Below are 23,072 nucleotides of genomic sequence, written 5' to 3' on the forward strand. Positions count from 1 at the left end.
GTGGCTTTCCGTGAAAAAATGTAGTTCTGCAGCACTTCATAGAGACACATGTTCTCAAGATGATGACTTCTTTTTGGGTAATATGTGTCCAACATGTTTGTTTTCAAAATATCTGTACTTTCTGGGTCATTCTCGGCCAAATATTCAATTTCTCCAACAGATTTCAGTACCCGATTTCTCATTCCTGCAAGGCCTAAGCTTACCCAAATTATTCTTCTGGATTTCGAGTAAAGACTTGCAGATGATAACCTATCTGAGCATTCGTAGGATCCAATTTCTTGATGCGATAACATCTTTAAACTGAAACTGTGCAGCTTCTTACTGACAGTCTTCTCGTGAGAAATCTCTTCCCACATTTCCTTCAATTCTGTTTTCTCAGATTTAGTGATGTAAGATGTGACATACCGAGCAACAGCAATAGAATTGTCTGCCACATACTGAATATCCATGTTAGCATTCCACATGGATAAAATGACTGGGTTGAAGTCATTTATAAATTTTGACTCTTCTTTTCTTTTAAGGTTGTATGTATTTTTGGGAGATTTTCTGGTTATAGTATGTCGCACAGCTGACATAAAACTGTTGACTCTTCCTTTTGAAAGAACAGGTCTAGGAAATCCAAATCGACACTTTGTGTAGAATTTATCTTTGGTCTTGTACTTCCGTCGACAGTATTTTCCACACCGATGACTTTGGAAACGTAAAACTTGTTCTTTTAACTTTTTCTCTTCTGTGCTTTTAGGTATAGCACATGTTGCATATTCTTCAATGAAAGATAACACTGCTTCATCAGCATCTGTTCCAAACTTTGGGGCATCCTTGACCCACAACAGCATATGAATATGAGGAGCACCTCTTGCCTGGTACTCTTTTCTCCAAAAGAAATCCACTACTTCTCCAAGAGGTGGATTTTTTTTATTGCAGATGAAGGACATCATAGCCTCAAATCTATGATTGAAATATCTGCAAACATTAACCGGATCCAATGAACACAGTTCTCCTGCTGTCTTGTATTCAATGTTTTTAATGTTTGAATTTGCCTCTCGTAGAAAATCCAGTAAATCATCCCAAGCGTACTCGGCACAGATTAGGGTTACAAACCATGTAGGAGTTCCTAAATTCCGTAACATGCATTTTAATTCACCATGGCGTCGGTACCAATATTAATTTGTCCCACGCTGACAAGCCATCAGATTGATCAGTTGTGTTTCCAAATGATCATCTCGGTGCTGCACTTTCTCCATAAAATCCTTAGCAGACACATTATGTAGATGTACTCCACTTTTTAAAATGTGATTTACTGCATAAGATAATGCAGACAAGTCGCTTTCAAATAAAAGATGAAACAAATAAGGAATACTTTGACGAAATCTTGAATCTTCAGCATATAGTCTTGTAGTCCGATACTCAGAAGCTGGAATCTGTTCTGGGCGTTCATCGTATCGTCCACCTTTTCCTGTAGGAAACAGCTGAGGAAAACATCGAGCTTCCAAGCTCTTCTCCCATACACTCACGGGAGTTCCTTTTGCTTTCTTCATCTGAAACAGATCAATAGTGTCTCCCATAACTTCTTTTGAATGAAGAGGATGTATGCTAAAATGTTCATAAATTTCTTCTTCCTTTGACTTGTCCACTTTTTCAATTTGACCAGTTGGTGTTTCTGTGTCTTCTTGTAAATCTTCTTCTTCATCTATATAAATTGATTCATACCATTTATTATTCCTTTTCAAATATAAATTTGCTCTTTGTACTTTCCGTACATCTACCAGCTCCTGCCAAATCTTCTTATTCTTTGTAGGTACACCATTAACCAGAATAACTAATGGTTCAGTTTCCAAAGTATCTGCATCAATAGTTTGCATATTTTTTTTCAAATCCAAGGGCAAATACACCACTCTTCCTTTTAAACCTCTCAGTAAATCAGAAGGAGGTAATTTACCAGTTTTGGGCTCCATACGTACTATGGTCTGGAACGGATGAACACATTAAATGAGTATAGACTCATATGTATTTTATTCAGAAAGTTCGGCAGGAATAGCATCCAATTCTAAATTATTATGTACAGCTCTGGTCGGCATTCTATTTTCTTCTAACTTGTTATAACAGTATTTACAAATACGCTGATCTTCACCCAATTCAAAACAATTTTCAAGAAATATGTTGCAAAATCCTTCCACTTATAATTATCTTCATTTTCACTTTTTTTATACAGATCAACATTCCTTGTTTGAATTTTATAATGACTTCTGCGGCAACAAATACAAGTAATATTTGGTCTTTCATTAGAGATGATAGTAAATTTTGTCATTTCATCCTCAAAATGTTTAGTAATAATGAGTTCTACATTCTGTTCCTCATTTTCCTCATTTACTGTGTCCTTTTCTGCACTTTCTTGTTCTGGACCAAAGTAACAAAACTGAATCTCATCAGTAACCTTCACTACATCTGATACAGATCCACGGAACAGAGCATTATTCAACTCATTTAACTTTACTGCTGGACTTTTAGCAAAATACAATGTTCTCACAAACTTTCTCATTTCAGTATGATGAACAGCCAGCATCCTAAAATGATGAAAAACACTTTTACACACTTTTCTAGATAGACAAGCCAGAGAATGTCCCTGCAAACCAGTATTCTCTCTCACTCTGCATGGATCTAGTGTTTGAAGCACCTTCATCTTCTGTTTTACACTCTTTTTACTATATTCTCTTAGAAAGTCACGTAATTTATCAATAGATTCCTGACGCACAGTACAAATACTACTACAGTTCCAAGTGTACACTGGGGCTTTTGGACGTCTCCCCATAGCCTCAGCAGCCATTACTTCTTCCTCATTTCTTGGGACCATTTTCTCTTTTTCCATCACACAACCATCCTTAACTTCATATGCTCTACCATTGGTGTCAACTGCATGCAACAAACTATTACTTTGAAGATAACTCTCTTCATTAAAAAATGGTTCAGTACTTGAACTGTGTTTCCATTCTCCCAAGAACACTTTACAAAAGTTACTTTTTTTCACTTCTCTTTTCCTTTTGCTTTGTGACTTCATTGCATTCACTAATTTATCTAATCTACGCATCCTATTCATAATTGGAATAAAAAGTTTTCTTTTTATTTCCAAAGCCTTACTTACAATATTTTCTATAAATTCTTTTTTCTTAATAAATTTTGTTTTTTTCTTATATTTTTTCACATGTTTTAGCAAATTTAACATCACTCTTCTCTGAAACATTTTTCGACGAATGTTTTTAAAATCTAATTTTCGTGTTAAATCAGTTTGACATACTTCTGATTGTACATTAGCTTTTTTTTTGCTGTTGACTCTGTTGTTGCTTTGTACATAAAACACTGTTTGGTTTACAGTTATTTTTGCCATTTTTTTGTTTTTTGAAAATCTTTTTTAAGAAATCTCTACTCTGCTTACCAGTAGACTTTTTCTTTTTGCCATCACCAGCTTCTCCTCCTATTTTTTTTTCCCCAGTTTTGTCCAGATATACTTGTTGTTGCTTTTCTTTCCTCTTTCTTGTCCTTAAAGGCATTTTTTTTTCACTGTTGCTCAGCAATACCTGCAAGAAACTTAAAAAAATTCCTTTTTGTAATTATAATTCATTAAAATATTTTTTTTTACTTTTCATTAATTTCAAATGTTTTTCCATTTGCCTCTCATTTGTGATTTACTAATTTGTGCACAGTGCTAACCACCACAGTTGAAAAGAACAAGCTGCCCCTTTCATGCAAGTGCATGTTTTACAGAACAACTGCAACACAAATTATATCTGTGGCCACAATTCCTGTGCGCACACAGCCTCATGGTGTGCTTCTAAGCAGAAAACAGAATTTGATTTGCAAATTCAAAGCACATTTACTACTCTGGTAGATCAAGTGATAATTGCTGTTACAGCCTGACACATTTTCCTTATAGTTTACAGAGACAGAAAATAGCACATTTCCTAACAGCTACTTCATACCATAAGCATCTGCAACCTGGGTGAGTGTTTAGAGTAGAGCAAAGAAAATGAGGCCTTGGTGACGTTGAATGTGTTTGCATTACACACAGACCTGAGTACTACGCATGGGAGTGTTGGAGAAGCTGCTGCGTGTGTGCCAAGAGTGTGTTTCTAGACACTGTGTATTGTCTGGTGCAAGACAGATGAGCAAAGAGACTTCCAAAACTGCATGAAGACTGCAGGGATGTATGTAACAATGCATGTGTGCTAAGGGATAATTTGTGTAAACACAACAGGCTGCCCCTTTCCTGGGACTGCAATTCTTACTGAACAACATCTTCACAAATTAAATCTCTGCCCACAATTCCTGTGCGCACACAGACTCATGCCATCATTTTAGGCACATAACACAGGCTGCCCCTTTCCTGGGACTGCATTTCTTACTGAACAACAACTTCACAAATTAAATCTCTGCCCACAATTCCTGTGCGCACACAGACTCATGCCATCATTTTAGGCACATAACACAGGCTGCCCCTTCCCTGGGACTGCATTTCTTACTGAACAACAACTTCACAAATTAAATCTCTGCCCACAATTCCTGTGCGCACACAGACTCATGCCATCATTTTAGGCACATAACACAGGCTGCCCCTTTCCTGGGACTGCAATTCTTACTGAACAACAACTTCATAAATTAAATCTCTGCCCACAATTCCTGTGTGCACACAGAGTCATATCATCATTTTAGGCACATAACACAGGCTGCCCCTTTCCTAGGACTGCATTTCTTTCAGAACAACAACTTCATAAATTAAATCTCTGCCCACAATTCCTGTATACACACAGACTCATGCTATGTTTTTTGGAACAAAACAGTGTTCCTGAATAGTACCAAATTACTGTTGCAGCCTGACACATTTCCCTTATCATTTACAGAAGCAGAAAACAGCACATGTCCTAACAGCTCCTTAAGACCATGACCATGTGTTACAGGGTGAGTGATTAGACTAGATCAATTTAAATGAGGCCTTGGTGATGTTGAATGTGTTTGCATCACACAGTGCTATCTGAAACATCACACAGAGCTGAGTACTACGCATGGGAGTGTTGGAGAAGCTGCTGCGTGTGTGCCAAGAGTGTGTTTCTGGAGACTGTGTATTGTCTGGTGCAAGACAGATGAGCAAAGAGACTTCCAGAACTGCATGAAGACTGCAGGGATGTATGTAACAGTGCATGTGTGCTAAGGGTTATTTTCAGTTTTGAACATATGGCATCTACATGTGCCTTTGCTATTTTGAAAGGGAAATCTACCCTGTTGGTTTCAAATGTTTTAGCTTTTGCCTCCAATTTGCGATTAAGTGATTTCTGCTGAGTGCTAACCACCACATTTGAAGAAAACAAGCTGTCCCTTTCCTGCAAGTGCATGTTTTACAGAACAACTGCAACACAAATTACATCTCTGGCCACAATTCCTGTGCGCACACAACCTCATAGTGTGCGTCTAAGCAGAAAACAGAATTTGATTTGCAATTTCAAACCACATTTACTACTGTGGTAGAACAAGTGATAATTACTGTTACAGCCTGACACATTTTTCTTCTAGATCACAGAGGCAGAAAAGACCACATGTCCTAACAGCTACATCATACCATGAGCATGTGCAATCTGGGTGAGTGACTACACTAGAGCAAACGAAATGTGCCTTGATGACGTTGAATGTGTTTGCGTTACACAGTGCTATCTGAAACACCACACAGACCTGAGTACTACACATGGGAGTGTGAGAGAAGCTGCTGCGTGTGTGCCAAGAGTTTGTTTCTTGAGACTGCGTATTGTCTGGTACAAGACAGATGAGCAAAGAGACTTCCAAAACTGCATGAAGACTGCTGGGATGTATGTAACAGTGCATGTGTGCTAAGGGTTATTTTCAGTTTTGAATATGTGGCAACTACCTGTGCCTTTGCTATTTTGAATTGAAAATCTACCCTATTGGTTTCAAATGCTGTAGCTTTTGCCTCTCATTTGCGATTTAGTGATTTCTGCTGACTGCTAACCACCACATTTGAAGAAAACAAGCTGTCCCTTTCCTGCAAGTGCATGTTTTACAGAACAACTGCAACACAAAATACATCTCTGGCCACAATTCCTATATGCACACAGACTCATGCTGTGTTGGTAGGCACAAAGCACAGAATGCCCCTTTCCTGGGTCTGCAATCCTTACAGAACAACAACTTCACAAATTAAATCTCAGCCAACAATTCCTATATGCACACAGACTCATGCTGTGTTGGTAGGCACAAAACACAGGCTGCCCCTTTCCTGGGACTGCAATTCTTACAGAACTAATTCTAATTTCAAATGTGCTACCATTTTCCTCTCTTTTCTTTCAAAGTGATTTCTACTAAATCCTAACCATCACAATTAAAAAGAAGCTGTCCTTTTCTTTCAACTGCAAGTCTTACTTTTCAACAGCAACACAAATTAAATCTCTGTCAACAATTCTTCTCTGCACACAGACTCATGGTTTGATGGTAGGCACAAAACAGTATTCCTCATTGTTACCAGTACACATTAACTTATGGTGAAAACATAGCCCTTAATATCTTACAAGTTCAAGACAGTTAAATATCTCCCAAACCTCAAAATGTAAAACATAACTTTTGAAGAAGATTCACAATTCTAATATTTTTCTCAAAAATCACCACATACTTCCCCTCTCAAACTCATAACTCACCTTTAAAATTAGTTACTTGTGAAAGAAAGGTGCCACTCAAACAGCAGACTATCAGAGTCAGAATATCAGAGCTCTACACCTCTCTCCTCTCTGCAGAACCAGTAAATGGCAATGTTTCCCTCTCTTTTTTCACACATATACATGTTAATTTCAAATCTCAGTGCTTCCCACTTTTTTTCAAATGAAATCACACATTTCTATTGGTTGAAATCTTCAACCCCTTTCCAAATGTACCCTTTCCCCAACTTGTCTCCTGCCTGCTACCATAGCAACAGGTCATGGAACACTGCTGTGAGGAGAGAGGTCAGAAGTTCAGCAGACAATGTTTCATATCCAAAGAACAAGAGTGCTTGACTTTTCAAACCTAACAGCCAATCCATAGTAATGTTCTTTGGTAACACATTTTTCTGTACCAATACAAAAAATGCTTTTTAAAATTTAAACATACAGCCTAGTTTTTAGTGTAGAATGGTTTCAAACAGCCAATGAGTTATTTTTATAAAAAAAAACTATGTGTGCCCCCATTTTTCAACTGTCTTTCATTTCATATTGCCTTTCTACTGAAAGACACCTCCTGAGTGCATCCAGATCTCCTTGGAAGATGTTCACAGTGTGGATTGTAGGTCACAGCTATGTCTTCTGGAGTGAAAAATTTGCAGAAAAAAGAGGTATGGTGAGAGACCTTGCTTTGCCAAATGTAGACATTAAATGGATTGGTCAGAGAGGGTTAAAGTGGCACCAATTAATGCCTTTGGTGAAAACCTTTCTACATCTCCCACAGCCTAACCTTTTTATTGTGCACTGTGGTGGTAATGACCTAGGCACTTTAACTGGGATAGGTCTGGAAATGCTTATTAAGTACACCTTTGTGCAATTGATGTCGCTTTTTCCACAAACTGCCTTTGTATATTCTAACATATGCCAAAGGTAAAAGTGGAACTGGTCCAACCAATTTTGTCCGCAGATTGACAAAGCAAGGAAGCACGTCAACAAATCTATTTCTGCTTTCCTCAGAGACTTTGGTATGGGTTCTATATACCACAACAACTTGCGTTACAACATGCAAGACATTTATAGAGGAGATGGTGTACACTTCACTGATGAAGGCAACAGAGTCTTCCTCTTGAACTTTAGACTCTGCATCGGTACTTACTTGTAGGTACCGAAAAACACACAATAAACACAAGGCCTCTTTTTTGAGCCACCTTATATCTTTTTACTTAATTGCGAATTTTTATTATTTTTTTGTTTTTAAAAAATTTTCGGGTGCGCGCTGGGTGCGCGCACTCGGCGATATTTTGTTTCAAAATATAAATCTTTTTTTTTGCCCTACAAGGTCCTACTGTGACCCCCTTACAATGCCTAGTGGGTCAATATCTCCCCACTCTGCCCCCTTTTCACGTTCTCCCCCTTTGTTTATCACCCCCTCTTTATGCGAGAGACAAAATCGCTTCCTGATTTCCACCGATTCGAATGTTTACTGACATCTAACAACCAATCAGAAGTGCGCTCGCGCACGGCAAGGTGCGCGCACAGGACTTGCTCAGTGCGCGCACGCTGCGCGCTTACAGATATATATATTGATTTAAATGCTAATTTCTCAGGAAATACTGAACAGATTTACACCAAACCTGCAAAAGGCACTTCCTGGACCTTATGGCTACCTCTCTGCCAAATTTCACATAATTCTGTTCAGCCGTTCGGGCTGTAGCTGCGACTAAAGTCCCTACGGAAAAATGCATGGGGAAAACGCGTTTTGGGACCCCCCTTTTTTCTCGGCCCCCGCTTGACGAATCACCCCGAAACTTTCAGGGTAGGAACTGAGCGGAGCGCCCCATTAGTTTTGAAAATTTTGCGAAGATTCGTCAACCGGCGCCAAAGTTATTCAAAATAGAATTTTGAGATTTCCTATGGAAACACGGTCCTAACTATAACTACCTACAGACTCACTTGAGTTTTTTATGTGCAACTACGAAGACCAGAAGGCCTGAGAAGTGGCCACGCCCACTGGAGCAGTCTTAGTGAATATAATGCAGCTGCACTTGACCGGTCCTGTGGTACAGAATTTGCCGTTGCCATTGAAGAAGGGTCAAGAGACTTGAAACGCGTCTGGCAGTGAATGGCAGTAATATTTTGATGACGTCTTTTCACATCTGTGTGCAGCCTTCGTGAACAAATAAAGAAGGAATCGAACCTACCTGGTGTGGCTCTTCCATAAGGGGTAACTCTTGTTTGTTTGGATTGAAGCGGCCAGCTCTGGTCGCGGAAGAAGCCCAGCTGCGAGCGCAGCGTTCCCGAGGTGAGGCCAACCTGACGTCACCGTAAAGGGAGGTAGTCTTCTTCACGAAGGGGCGAAACTGCAGCATGATTGTTTTTAAAGATTCAACATCACCCCACTGTGGTTCCAATGTGACTTTATTGTTTGCACCACAGGACAAACTCACTTGAGTTTTTTATGTGCAACTACGAACAACAGAAGGACTGAGAAGTGGCCACGCCCACTGGGGCGGTCTAAGTGAATATAATGCAGCTGCACTTGACCGGTCCTGTGGTACAGAATTTGCCGTTGCCATTGATGAAGGGTCAAGAGACTTGAAACGCGTCTGGCAGTGAAATTTTGATGACGTCTTTTCGCATCTGTGTGCAGCCTTCGTGAACAAATAAAGAAGGAATCGAACCTACCTGGTGTGGCTCTTCCATAAGGGGTAACTCTTGTTTGTTTGTATATATATATATATATATATATATATATATATATATATATATATATATATATATATGTATGTATATGTATGCAGAAAGAGAGGGAACAAGAGAAGTACAATGTACAGATAAACACTGTGGAGAGAGATAAACTGTCGAGACTGACACTGATATTTGAAGAGACAGTCCAAGAGAAAGAGGTTCAGCGACCAAGATAGATAGCAAAAGAGTGAGAGAGGCAAAAGCATAAACTGCACAGACTCAAATAGGGATATGGGTATCAATCCAAAGACCAACAGAACCAGACCAGAACTAGAAACATTTATGTAAGATAGAGTGGGTGAACGAGGGAACGAGAGAGACAGAAACAGGGAGGGATGAAGCTTGCGAAACAAGGAGATCTGATTGAGAGGGAGACGTTCATTTATAGATTGATATGAACCAGAAGATAAATTCAGGTGAAAAGACAGAGGAGGGGGTGTGGGTGTTTCGGCTAACACAGACATTAACCATACAACAATGTGGAGCACATGCCTTAAATGAAGAAATCTGCTCAAGCTAAGAGCCTGGTGTCTTAAGCCACAGACCAACATGAGCCACACTATTTGTATGAGAGAGGTTAAGACAGGCAGGAGAGGTCAGGCAAAACTGGGACATGGGTGTTCATCCACAGGCTGGATTGCTAGAAACAAATAGAATCTAATCACGCAAGTCATGTAGGGACAGGTCTATCGTGGTCATGGAGAACTTGTCTGGCAAGATTGGGGGGGGGGGGTGTCTGCCTCCTGATTCGAACATGTTCCATCTAGTGCTTCTGAGTGTCTTGGGCTGCATGTATTGTGTCACAAGTCTACATTTGATATGGCACTTTCGTTCATCTGCATACAATCAAGAACATACATACGATGCAAAAGAACAAATGTCCTGGTGACAGAGAAAATGTTCGTTGTTTCACGGTGTTTAACTCAATGTACTTTCAATGGGAGAGTGCCAAACATGTTGACATGATGCCTGCCTTGATACCAAAAGAACAGATCCCTCTCATCAGGTAACCACTACCTCTTTCAGCCTAGAAAGACAAAAATAGCAACATTTGGTGAAACTGCATTTTCGATTGCTCTTACTAAGTACTAGAGTCTCACCCTGTAACTTACTGTACTTCATCGAGAAGAACCTCTCTTTCCACATTGTCAGCATAATCCCTCATTTTGGTACAACATTTTAGTTCTATGTTATGGAGCCAAAGAGCCACTAATGGCTCCATCCTATATATCTAGCAAATATAACTTCTAAGGGGGCCTGAGCATGTACCATGGTTTTGCCTTCAATCATTTGCAGCATTGATCGAGAGTTCTTGAGTGCAATAGAAAATATGTACTGGAAATGCAACACAGCTTGTCAATACTCACGTTTCCAGCTCCGATCACTTTCTCTGCGGCATAAACTGCACGTCCACATCGAGGGCAACCATCGGTCCCTGCAACCTTCTGGGCAAACTTGGACGCATTGGGGTTGTTGGTAGGTTGATGGCTTGGGGTCCTGCAGGAGTCAATGACATAAACATCTTATACTTTCATATGGTCAATTGAGAGTACACAGACAGCTCAACTGAATGCAAATATCACCTAACAGTGTGTTTCTCCCGGGATGACAATAATAGTAGCATTTTGCTCCCGAGAATTAGTTCAAAGCATGGCGACAGCACCACATTAATGCTCCACTGGCAGGGAGAACGTATCAAAGTTATTAAACATTGATAGCGCAGATTGGGCCCAAAAATAAACAATATTGTTCACCATTTCAATTACCATCACTTACAGGGTTAAGCCCTGTTCCTTCGCTGGCTTCTCATTGCTTAAAATGACAGATTTTTGCCACCATATTTTGATTCAAAGAGCTATTACGGCACCACAAGCAAATTTCAAATACATTTCTAAGTTCAGTCAATGGTAAGAGTTTGAATACGTTTTAAAAGTTTTATTCTCATTAAGAGATTATTTTTTATTTGTATTAGTCAGTAAATATTTAGTATATTTACAGAAATCTCATGAAAAGGTTTGGTAGAATCAAATAGACAAATAATGCATCAAGCACATTCCATAAAGGAATAAACCCCTTTTCTAAAAGCACAGATCTGAATATCAGAGTTGGTAGAACCCACGAAAACTTCAAGTTTCAAGGAAAAGAGTGGGCTTAAAGGAGCATAAAGCTCAAAGCCAAAGTAAAGCAGCAGAACTTCCCTTAAAGAGTAGTTTATGAAACTCAGCAGAGTCTCAGTAGATGTCTTAATACATCTGGTATCACCGCGAATGAAGGAATACCATGTGTCCTGGTGTATATGGCAGCAAAGACTGTACCCCAAGAGGTGTAATCCTCTAATTGTGGTGTTTCCATGGGAAAGCAGATTGTTAGCATTCTGTGTTTTTCAAACGTGGTAGTATTTGTGAATACTGCCTCGAGCTGAGTTATTTTCTGAGCTACCCAGAATGGTATTTGTTCACGTTTTGTGGGCATTTTGCCCATTACCGTGTGTAATGTTTGTGGAGTTATTTTAGTTGCTGTACCCTGTGATTGAGATCCATTTGTTGCAACTGTTGTTGGTTGGACTGTGAAAGTCTGCATGATGAATTGTGTCAGGTTTCTGTAGATTCGAATTAAATCTTTGTATGAGTAAGTCTGCTTGTGGCAATGTATCAGTCAGGATGTGGTGTGTAGGCCGCTAATATTGGCCATGTTGCGTCGTCTCCTCCGAGCGGGCCTAATCTTACTCTGTGTCTTATATGGGGTAGGGCGTCTTTAAACCAGTATAGGTGTTCCTGGTACGCGAGCTGAACTTCTATGTCCTCACATGGACCATATTCCGCTGGTGCATCTCCTTCTGTGTAAGAGTGAAATGTGTGTGTTCTAGCATCTGCTTCTGGAAATGTAACCCACGAATAGAATACCTATGTTTTGTTTGATTTGTGTGCCTCAATCACAAAAGCTACTAAGCCACCCCAAGCTGGTAAACCATGTTCAAGTAGTTTCAGGGTGATAGTATGTCTGAATTTAGGTGGAATGAGAATTCCATCCACCTCTTCATCTTCTGCTGAGAGGTGTCACTCCAATATTGCGTTATTTTTGCTCTCAGTCATTTTGTCACAGAGAAGGAGTTTGTTCAAGGGAACTAAGATAAGGTGTTATGCACAATTTAGGAACACTATGTCCTGTCAAGCTTGATTAACCAGCAGCTAATAAATAGGATATTTCACCTACTCAGCTGTGGCAGAATTTGTACCCACCCACTCCAGACATCTCTGGTGTTTTGTGAGTAGGGGTTTCTGAGAAATACCACGACTGAACTACTCAGATTCTACTGTTAAATAAGTACCCAACCAACGTTGTTGGCACTGTCGTGTAGTTCCTATGGTACCCCTGCAGGACCTGTGCGTTTGGATAACATTGACTGTGGGATTGGTGGCAGACTGGCTCCGTGCACCCCCACCGAGAAATGTTAGCCTGTTTGCGTTAGCTAGCTCACAGTGCCACTAGTGTCTCCTCTTATCGGGTAGAGAATAGTTTCTGGCAACTTTAGAACATGACAAACTGATCCCTCAATATCGTGGAAACAATGTACTACTTTTTGCTCAGTCACTCATGCTCACTTAGTTTATCTCAGAGATACACAGAATAAACAGTCTGGGCGTTTCAATAAGGATTTATTGAGCAGTTGTTATTCTCGTGTAAAATATATGAGCTGCAACAACCATTAGACAGTAGCAGAGATATATGATTAGCAGTACAGTGAATAGAAAAGGATAGTACCATTCTACCATCTTGCAATAAGCATGAATAAATACATGGATAGAAAATGCAGAATAGAAGTGCGCACATACTCCTACGATGCCTATCTAGATGGACCTAAGTGTACCTAGCATGTGAGTGGGTGTGAAGCCAAGAATCTCTAGGATTTAGTCGAACCCCATTACCTGAAGTATGAGAATGTAGGAGCCCTTCTTGGTCTCGAGTTGGACACCCCGCGAGGGATGTTCAGACCACTGTCAGCTGGAGCATCTGCATGCAGGAGCCTCAGCGTCTCTGGTCAGTGCGTTGGCCGGGAAGACTCGGTTCCCGCCATCTAAAACTAGCAAGATGGGATGTATTTATACAGAAAAGTATCTAGGGTTCCTTTGTCCCTTGTTTCTTGTATTAGCCATTGTTAGATTTGAGGATGACGGATGGGATGAACTGTGTACGTAGATATGGGGAGGAAGGTGGTGTAGCCACAGCCTGGTTTCCAAGAACCCTTATGAGTATTCATTCATACTGTGTCAGTCTAAAGATGAAGTCATAGAACACCATTGTTAAGGGAAGCACTCCTTCTGCACCCAGGACTGGAACTAGGCAGAGGTTCAATCCTAAAAAGCCTTGTTACTGTGTAGTGTAGGGGAGGCGATGTAGATGAAAGGGTATGACATTACCCGGGTGTTGGACTTGGCCCTTCTGGCAGGTTCACCCCTAAAACCTTTTGCTTTTTATTGTGACCTGGTGTTAGTGATTTTTGGCTTCTGCGCACTTTACCACTGTGTCCCAGGGTAAAGTGCGTGCGTGTATTGAGGTTGGCCTGCCCTCCCATAGGAATGCATGGGGGAATGTATGTGTCCCTGGTAGTTCCTGATGCGTGGGGAGTGCAGGTGCGAGTTTGGTATGTGCGGACTCGTGTGATGAAATGTGTGCGGCGTCAATGTACCTAGTGTGGAAGTGCCACTTCTAGAAGTTGGCATATCTGTGTGCAGTGTAAGATGAGTGCCTTGTCTGGCGATTGGCTGGCTGAGGTCATGTGACGGGCTAGGGAATCCCCAGAGTCAGGATGGGTCTGCCCCAGTGGTGGGTGGAGAGATCTACATCCAGATGGGTGGGAGAAGTACACCTGGGACCTGAATAGGGCTGGGCTTTCCCCACACAATGCTGGCTCCGCCCCCTGTGGTGCGACTGATGACCCTGTCCTGTTCTATGAATAGGGAGAGGGGTTGAGCAAAACAAAGTGCTCAAGAACCAGTTGCATCTGGTTCGCCCCTCCCCGACACCTTGAAACAAAGGTACTATGTGTATAAAAAGGGGCTGTGACCCCTTAAAAAATGTTCTCTCTTCTGACCCTAACTTGAGGGGGGCCTGCTGCTGCTGGGCGCCAGGAGAGACCGCCACTAGGGACTGCCTCCCTGCCGGAGGGCCCTGTGAGCTGGCCCCTGGGCCCAGTCTTTGCCCCCCTGCATCTGAAGACTTTTCCTTTACCTGCATTCAAGCGCACGGGAAGCGCTTCACCTTTACCTGCCTTCAAGCACCTGGGAAGCGCTATACCTATTTGCTGAAGAGCGCCTTAGTTGTGGCCAGCAGCGCTGCGCTACGATAATTCACGAGGGAACCCCGACGTAGGGATTCCCCCGCTTTTGCCGTGTTTACCAGCAGGTGCCCACCCCGCATTGTGGCGCTCATTGGCGGGTGCCCACTCCGCTTATTTCACTTTTATTGTGCCTTGAAAACAAAAGCGGGTGCCCACCCCGCTTGCTGCTGAAGAAGAATCACCGCTGCGGACCGGTCCGTAACCGGAAGTCAGGCAGCCTCGGAAGGGACGGGGCGTGGCCCAGCACAGGAAGCGGACGGGAGCCTGGCCCCGAGACGAGGGACCGGGTGAAGCCAGGCGGAGAAGAGAGCCCCGCGCACCCACCGGAGGAGGCGTCCCACGCAGCGAGGAGGCCCCGCGTCAGTCCGGTGAGTGGGGGCTCTTGCCTGCAGGGTGAACGGGACCGCATTGTTGGTTCCTAGAGCCCCGAGAAGGCTCCAACAACAGGGCCAGCCTTGGTTGTGTCAGAGCGCTAGTGCGCCTCAACGGGACCGCATTGTTGGCTTAAGAGCCTAGAAGGCTCCAACAGTTGGGGCAGTGTTTGTTTTAGAGCGCTAGTGCGCTCCAGCTATGGGGGCATTTTCCTTGTTGTAATAGGAGCGGCCCCGGAAGGCAGCGGGCCGCTCCAACGTTGTCCCAGGGCCTATTTGTTAAAAGGCCCACGAGGCTCCACGTGACTGGGGCACATTTCTTTTCGTGTCTTCTGCCGACCTAGAGCCCACGAGGCTCCCACGTTGTTTTGGGGCGTTCCAGAGCCCAGAGAGGGCTCCAAAGGCACAGCGGTGCCCAAACTCATTTTCCACAGCTGCCCAGCACTTAGTGGGCAGCTGCAACGTTTAGGTTGTGGCCCTTTGCGCTTTGGCTTGCGCAGCCTGCGCAGCCCAGCCCTGACTCCATGGACAAAGGGTGTTTGTTCCCCTGAGAGGCCAAGTTGGCCTAGGGACAGTTTCCTTGTGTTGTGCCCTCACCTAGGGTACATGGTTATGGTTACCTGTGTACTTTTGCGCAATGTGCCTTTCCTTGATGCCATGTGTATTTCTAACTGTGCCTATGCGTAGGAGAGGGTTATGTGTTCATGATTCCCTGCGTAATATTTTCCTAAGGTGGTTAGGGTTGCATAGGTGGTACTTACCTGTTACCAGTGGTTACTGGTTGTGCGCTACCTTTTTTTTTTTTAATTGGTGCTGCAGTGATTGTATGTGCTATGTCCTAAAGTGTTATTCCTACAAAGTGCTAATTCTACAACGTGCTAGTTCCAAAAGTGCTTATGCCTGACAGTGGTCCATGAGGCCCTGTCCCATGTAGATAATTCCCCTGTAAATTCTGCCCGTGCCAGTGGCACATTGTAAAGTGTGTATTTATTATCTAATGTGTTTGGTATAATACAAATGCTATTTTTATATATAACCTTGTGTGGAGTTTCTTTTGTGGTGGGCCTTGGGTGTTGTTGCTGGGTGCGCGCGCAAACACTTTACACATTGCCTCCGGGATAAGCCTGACTGCTCGTGCCAAGCTACCAAGGGGGTGAGCAGGGGTTATCTTTGGCGTGTAACTCCCCAGCCCTGACTAGAGTGGTGGTTTCTGCCTGGCTTTGGCGCAAGCCCTAGCCAACCAGAGATCCTATTTCTAACACCGGGCCTATATTAGGGTACCTATATGAAACATAATACAGTAAGTGATCATACAGTTGCAGTAGCGATCTAAAAAAAGAAAGCATCAAAATTAAGTAAGGATGAACAGAAGCAGCAGGAGCTACAACCGTCGGTCCAAGACAAGAAGGACGGTTGAAAGCATCGGGGGAAAAGAGCATTTAAACTAACTAGGATCACGCACGAATATAAAAGACACGACTACATGCTGCAGACAATGTAGCAGGCTTCTTCCTCTCTGGGCCAATCCTAGGGCAGCTCTCCTTTGTGAGCAGGTTCAACACTTCCTTTCCCATGAACATACATGTGGATTGCAAAGCTTTATCAAAAGTTAGCTACAGACATTCTTACGTAGTTAAGTTCTGAAAAAAGAGGCCTCCGTTGCCATGGGCATTGAATGCAGGTTGGCTTTCTAAATATTAAATGCTTCAATGTACACAATGAACTATGCTAAAGAAGAGAAACCTTAACTTGCAAAATACTGTTAGTAATGCAATTAATTAATATGAACAAAAAATATTGTTTTAAATGTGCAACTATTCTATTCATGCATTATGTGAAATGGGGTGAGAATTGGAGGTTAAGAATTACAAATAATATGTTGCTTGGTAAAATAATTCATTGATTAAAACCTGAATGTTCTGAAATTATGACAAACAATTCTAAGCATGTCACGATAAGGTCAGATTTCTAAATTATATTTCTGCACAGTTCAGCAATATTAGGTTAACTTCTAGTTAAAGGAAGCTTGCTTCTTAGAATTTCTAAAGCCTTAACACATAGCTATAACTGCCATGGTTTTCACATTCTAAATGCATGTCATATCAGCTTTGAATTTTACATTCATCAATTCACATTTGTATGAGCTAATCTAAATAATTTTCATTTTAATTAGTGGACCATATCAACATCTTTTAGACACGAGTCTCTGGCAAACACATGACAATATTCTGAACTTCTGCTTGGATTCTGAAGTTAACCACTTGATACATGGACTGAGAAGGGCAGCACACTGGGGATTTTTTCTTCCATACAAGTCTGAAGGTGAGAATGGTTTATCTCTGAGCAAAGCGCTTTCAACCTGATATCAAGGACTGGGGCAGGATTGGTGTGCTAACATTCAGAGAGATAATGAGAAATTCGGAGGACATTAACCCTTCATTATCAATTATGAAACAGCCTCATGGAGTGTTTGTCTAGCAGCTGATTGATGTGTAATGCTAGTGGACTCAGTCAGGGCGTGGGGTACAATTCTCTCTCATGTTTAATGACATTTTCATTAGACAAAAATCTTTAACGTCACAGGATTGAGAGGAAACGTTAAAAAAAGAAAGCGGATGTAAAATTTGAATAAAAAGATGAGCTACATCTTGAAAATCATTCTGACTCCTCCTGGAGGTTTTCCACAAATTGGAGGAAAATGCTCACTCATTAGGTAACGTGACATGAGAAGGAAGGGCCCACCACGTGGGTGACAATTACAACTGGTGACTTTTATGGAATTGCGAGGCCAAATAATTAGATGTAACTGAGATATTTGGGTGGATGTTTACATTTGGGGGGCCTGTTTTGAGGGGCTGCATTTAACGTACAATATAGAATAAAATAAACGATATTTACCTAAAAGAAATTGGTGACACACAAGCAAAACGGGGGCAAGGATTTGAAGTAGGGTATAGCTCTTAAAAATAACAAGAAGTGGGGCGTGGGGGGTAGATCCTTTCATCACGAAGGGCGGTGGATTCGGCAGACACTAGTTTCCCTCTGTTGTGAAAGAGGACACAGGGTGTGCTTTATTGACAATCTCTTTTGTCGATAACGGGAGAGGAGGTTTTTATTGAGGTCAGTCACGTTCCACTCAATTGAACATGCCAGGATCCAGTGAATCCTAGAGGCCAGGATCTAAAGGAGCAGGTGTGCACGTGCCCTGATTGCCATTCCATGTGATTGGTTTGTCCAATGACTCCTTCTGCTGATTGAGGTTGGTACGGTCAATGCGAGGGGCTTCCTTTTTTTTTATGAGTTCTGCTTCTCATTTCTGTTTTTCACTTCACAACTGAGGATGAAAATTCACTGCATATATTGGTGCATATGTTCTGTGACTGGCCTCAGTGTCTCCCAGGCCCCGCCCATGACCTTCTCAACAGCCGGACCTTTGTTGATTTACAGTTATTGGAACAGTTCATCTCCTGGAAGAGAGGAACCCCGCCCGGCCCAATCAAAAGCAGGACATGAAAAACGTCAAGATCGAAAAATCGCTTCAACATATTTTACGCATGAGACAACAAAATGACCTTTCGCCGCTTACTGAAAAGGGATTAAGTTTACAACTAATAAGGACAATATTGTGTGATACTAAAACACGTCCTAGGAATGCTTTTTTTTGGGCGGGGTGAGCTCCCGCCTGTGCAGCACCCTCACTCACACGTCACCTACTAGCGCTCTTTTGACAGGTGTAGCTGTTGGAGTCGACTAAAGAAGTCACATCATTTCCTCCAGTGGGGACCTATCCCGCACAATTGTAGGATTTGATGTATATATTCCTAATGTGAAGAACTGAATGCTTTTTTTAGCTCCAGTGCGATACATGCTGCCTGTGGCTATAGATCAGTCGATTCTTTCTTAAAATGCCAGAGTCGCCGAAGATTGTTGGAGGTTATAACCTGGAATAAATACTGCTTGGTCCTTGCGGATAGATTCCGGTAGCTCACGTCACAGCCTACACGCTAGAAGCTTGCTTAGGATTTTAAAATCTGTGTTCAGTATAGAAATCAGACAATCGGATGTACATCAGAAGGATCTTTGTGGGGTTTAAACAACGTGGAAATAAGGGCTTTGTTGAGCTAGCTTGGGTGGCAGTGTTTGGGCCAATAGAGTACACAATTCCACCAGGAAACTGTCAGTTTTGTTGGTGAAAATCTCTCAAGTGGTAGCAATCTCCTGTTGGGATACGGGGGCATCCGAAGAGAGCCGTACCTCTGGGGAGGTCCAGCGTGTCTGTATCGGGCCAACAAAGTTAGTTCTGGCTGATTCTGGGGATGGACATGGGCTTCTCTATCGCTCTCAATAAGAGCAATGGAAAGCATCATTAATGGGCAATCGTGTGTTGGCAACTGCCCCTGTCGGTAGTAGGACTGATGGAGGGGGGGTGGGTGTACACTATCAGGAGAGGAGATAGCACATGGCTGGGTTTATAGCTTTATGTTTAGAAGGTTGAATGGACATGAAGTCTAAGTACTCCATGGAATCAAAATATGTTGCCCTAGCTGTGCGCAAGTTGTGTGCCTAATTCAGCGAGGTCAGTATCACGCCCCCAGCGCAGAGAGAGGTATTTTTGCCTTTAAGTCTGTCAATAAGGTCTTCCAAACCCATACTGTTTTAATGCATAGCCCTCTCGTCACAACCTGATATGCCTCCCACTCCACTTTAGGGGAGGAAGCAGACTGTGTTTTCACAAAAGAACATATGCGGGTGGTTGAAAGTGAAACCGGTCGGTCATTCCGGCTGGATACCGACGGGCTCAGTCAGAGGCCTCACCGTAATCCCCAAGGATTACATTTCTGCCGTAGGGATTACGATGTTGGTTTCCGACAGCCTTTCCAGGTCAGGAGTTCCAATATGGAAAGCACGTCAGAAAGCAACTTTGGGGGGCCCTAGCAGGGCTCCCATTCCTCCACACTGTCAGTTGGGGACCGAGGGGGCACCTATGGTGCCCTCCTGTTAATCCCTGCTCCACATGGTATGCACCTTGAGGTGCCTGCCACGCGGTGCAGGGATTAACAGAAACTCCTATTTCTCTATGGGAGCTAGTGCTGCGGCCATAGAGAAATGGGAGTATGTGACTGCACCATGTGTGGTCACATTGTAATAGCGGTGTCGGGAATGCCGACCAGAGGTCGGTCGGTCCCGAGACCGCAATTGTGTCGGGCAGACGTGAGACCGCCCGACATCGTAATCAGGCCCTCAGTCTGAAAGTGCCTGAGACACTGAAGTTACATTATTACTTTGACAGAGTTGAAATCACAGTTATTAGGTCTGGGTTTAAAAAAATGGAGGTGATAAAAGCATATATAACAATTTGGCCAGTTTTTTTAGGACTGAAATACAATCGTAGATGTTGCTATAATATTAGAGAGGCACAATTAGAATATATGTTAAAAGCCAAATCGCTGATAAATTTGCCCAGTTTATTTAGGAATGAAATACAATTATATTATGTCCAATATTAGGATCACATAATTATTTATGTAAACACAATAGTTAATATAGGACGTTGGTGTGCGCGACAATTTTGGTTCAATAAATTTTATTCAGTGATCATTCGACTATACATTAATTTAAACTACCAAAATGGCTGCACATACCGTCAACACGCAGGATAACGCACGAACAGAGCATTTAAACGCGAGCAACACGGCGGTGCCGTCTTTGCTTAATAAATCAGAATCCCAGTAGAAGAGACACAGCGCGTCGAATACGGTAAGGAGACTTAACAGCTCCCCAGTAGTTAACTTAGATGCAACAACGGGGGCTCGATTGCTGAAGTTATGCTTTATAGGCGGTAAATAATATGCGCATAGACCTTTGGGTCGTTCTCTATATATATACCTCTTGTTATTTTGGTTAAAATAAAAGGCTGATGGCTATTACTTCTTGTAAGTCAATCCGCAATACAACTTTGTTTTGTGGGCATTAATATGATGAAATTGACTCGTAACAAGAGATAACGCTGTGACAATTACTGATTCAGTGGGATTTTCGAAACAAAGGAAAATAATGTCTGTTACCACATTAAACAAATAAGGGGCAATTGAAAAATAAACCGCATTACAATGGCTTAGTGCATTTTGAAAATGTAAATTATGTGAGAAATAAGTTACTTCAGACTATCTGTCAATGCCAGTATGTAAACTTTTGACTGGCACACACGATAAATTGAATGTCGAGTGCGTTTAAATCTTTTTAAAACATCTATAAAGCATGGTCTAATCAGGTCTTCAATACCGGCTTTTAACTACAAAATGGCTACGATTTAGAACACTTAGTGAAAATATTGGCCTCTAGCGGGTGAGTGACTTAATGTAAATCTTGCACTAAGAAATAGGTCTAGATGCAAATTGATTATATTCATTGAAATTATATATATCCTTTGATTAAATATGGTGAAGGAAATCTATACCCCCATTATTGTTTTTAAAGTATTAGAATATGAAGCCATACAGTTTATGTAAGTATAGTAAAATAATTTATGAGTTTAATGTACACTTTTTGTACTGGAGCTTGATTTATTAAAACCATAAATTTCCCTAGATTCTATGGTCAGACGAAGATATACACAGCGGGATTTATAAAAATAGTGCTACAGTGCTGCAACGTACTCCTCACTGAATCCCCAATGAGGGTAAGCTATTGGGGTCACAATATGAGTTAGAAACTGCTTCAGAATATAATACCCTTGTTGACAGAATTAATGTATTTGTCAAAGAGGGTCGAGCAATATGTGCAATGTAATGTATATTGTAGAATCATGTTTTAGACATGTATTGACATAATTGCACTTTAGCGTTGAGCATGGAGGCTTTTGTGTAACTGTACGCTATAGTATTACGATGAAGAATTACATTGAACCAAAGAAAATGTAATTCTGAGCACATGTTCGGCATCTAATTGTATGTAACTTTTATTTTTAGATTTATTGGTTTGATATAAAGAGCACTTTGTGTTTTTATGTTGTGGGTCCGGAAGAAGGTGTTTTTAACTACAAGATAAACCGAAACGCGTCGACAAGAGGACACAGTTAATCTGTTTTAATAAAAATCATATTTTTAATATTATGATATGTACTGAGTAGTATATAAAATTTATTTGATTAATGCCAACAATTGTTAAAAGAATTACTGTAAAAGATACCATTTTAAAATGTTTGTTTTTATGAAAATGCGTACAATGATATGTAATGAAAAGTGTTTTTAAATGGATACAATACTGCTTAAATTTTTATAAAGGTGCAAATAATAAAATAATGAGAATATAAATCTAGATTACGTGTTGCTATATTTGAAATTTATATATATTTCTTCCCATAGAAAGGCTTCCATGTTCTCCCACAGCAAACATGTACACTAATAAAATGTTAACAGTACTACAAATAATATAAATCGGACATACTCTTCCGGCCGGATCCCAAGAGATTCTCCTGTGTCCATGCTCAGCGTTCCTGCTCCTCCCCCGTAGCCGTACCCTTTTGGTCCATACTTTTTCTGGTAGCAGGATTTACAGTAGATCTCCTCCCCATGCACAGCCACTGTAGTACTGTCGAGATTCTTTTTACATACCACTGGGGGAAAAGAGACAGAGATTATAGAGTCCCAGAGACACACATAAGCACATTGGTGAGAACTGTATGACATCACAGTTAGTCCGACCACTGCCTGTGACAGGGTACAGCATCTGCATCAATCCCTGTATTCAGGAAAATAAGTCAAAATGATCCGGTGAAGCAATAAGGACAAGCAGGTGAGGTTGGACTGGCTGCAATCGCAGTCTGTTAGACCAACAAAGAAAAGAGAGCTCAAGTTCCAAAGTGCCCTCCAGTTTCTCTACGGTTGCTCAATTCCAAGGTGTGGTGTACCCACACAGAAATACAAA

The 23,072-nt window shown here is 41.7% G+C and overlaps 1 protein-coding gene across 1 annotated transcript in view; it reads right to left on the minus strand.

The window, feature by feature from the left end:
• LOC146830521 (cysteine and glycine-rich protein 1) overlaps nt 1-23,072 on the minus strand; it is a 145,144-nt gene that overhangs the window by 25,657 nt on the left and 96,415 nt on the right. Inside the window, exons 3-4 of the mRNA XM_085604726.1 lie at nt 22,593-22,761; nt 10,805-10,934 (exon numbers count right to left, since the gene is read on the minus strand). Coding sequence (XP_085460852.1) covers nt 10,805-10,934; nt 22,593-22,761 — 299 coding nt within the window. The remainder of the gene's footprint in view (nt 1-10,804; nt 10,935-22,592; nt 22,762-23,072) is intronic.

This window comes from Triturus cristatus, chromosome 5_1, assembly GCF_964204655.1.
Source record: "Triturus cristatus chromosome 5_1, aTriCri1.1, whole genome shotgun sequence".
Taxonomy (NCBI): Eukaryota; Metazoa; Chordata; class Amphibia; order Caudata; family Salamandridae; genus Triturus; species Triturus cristatus.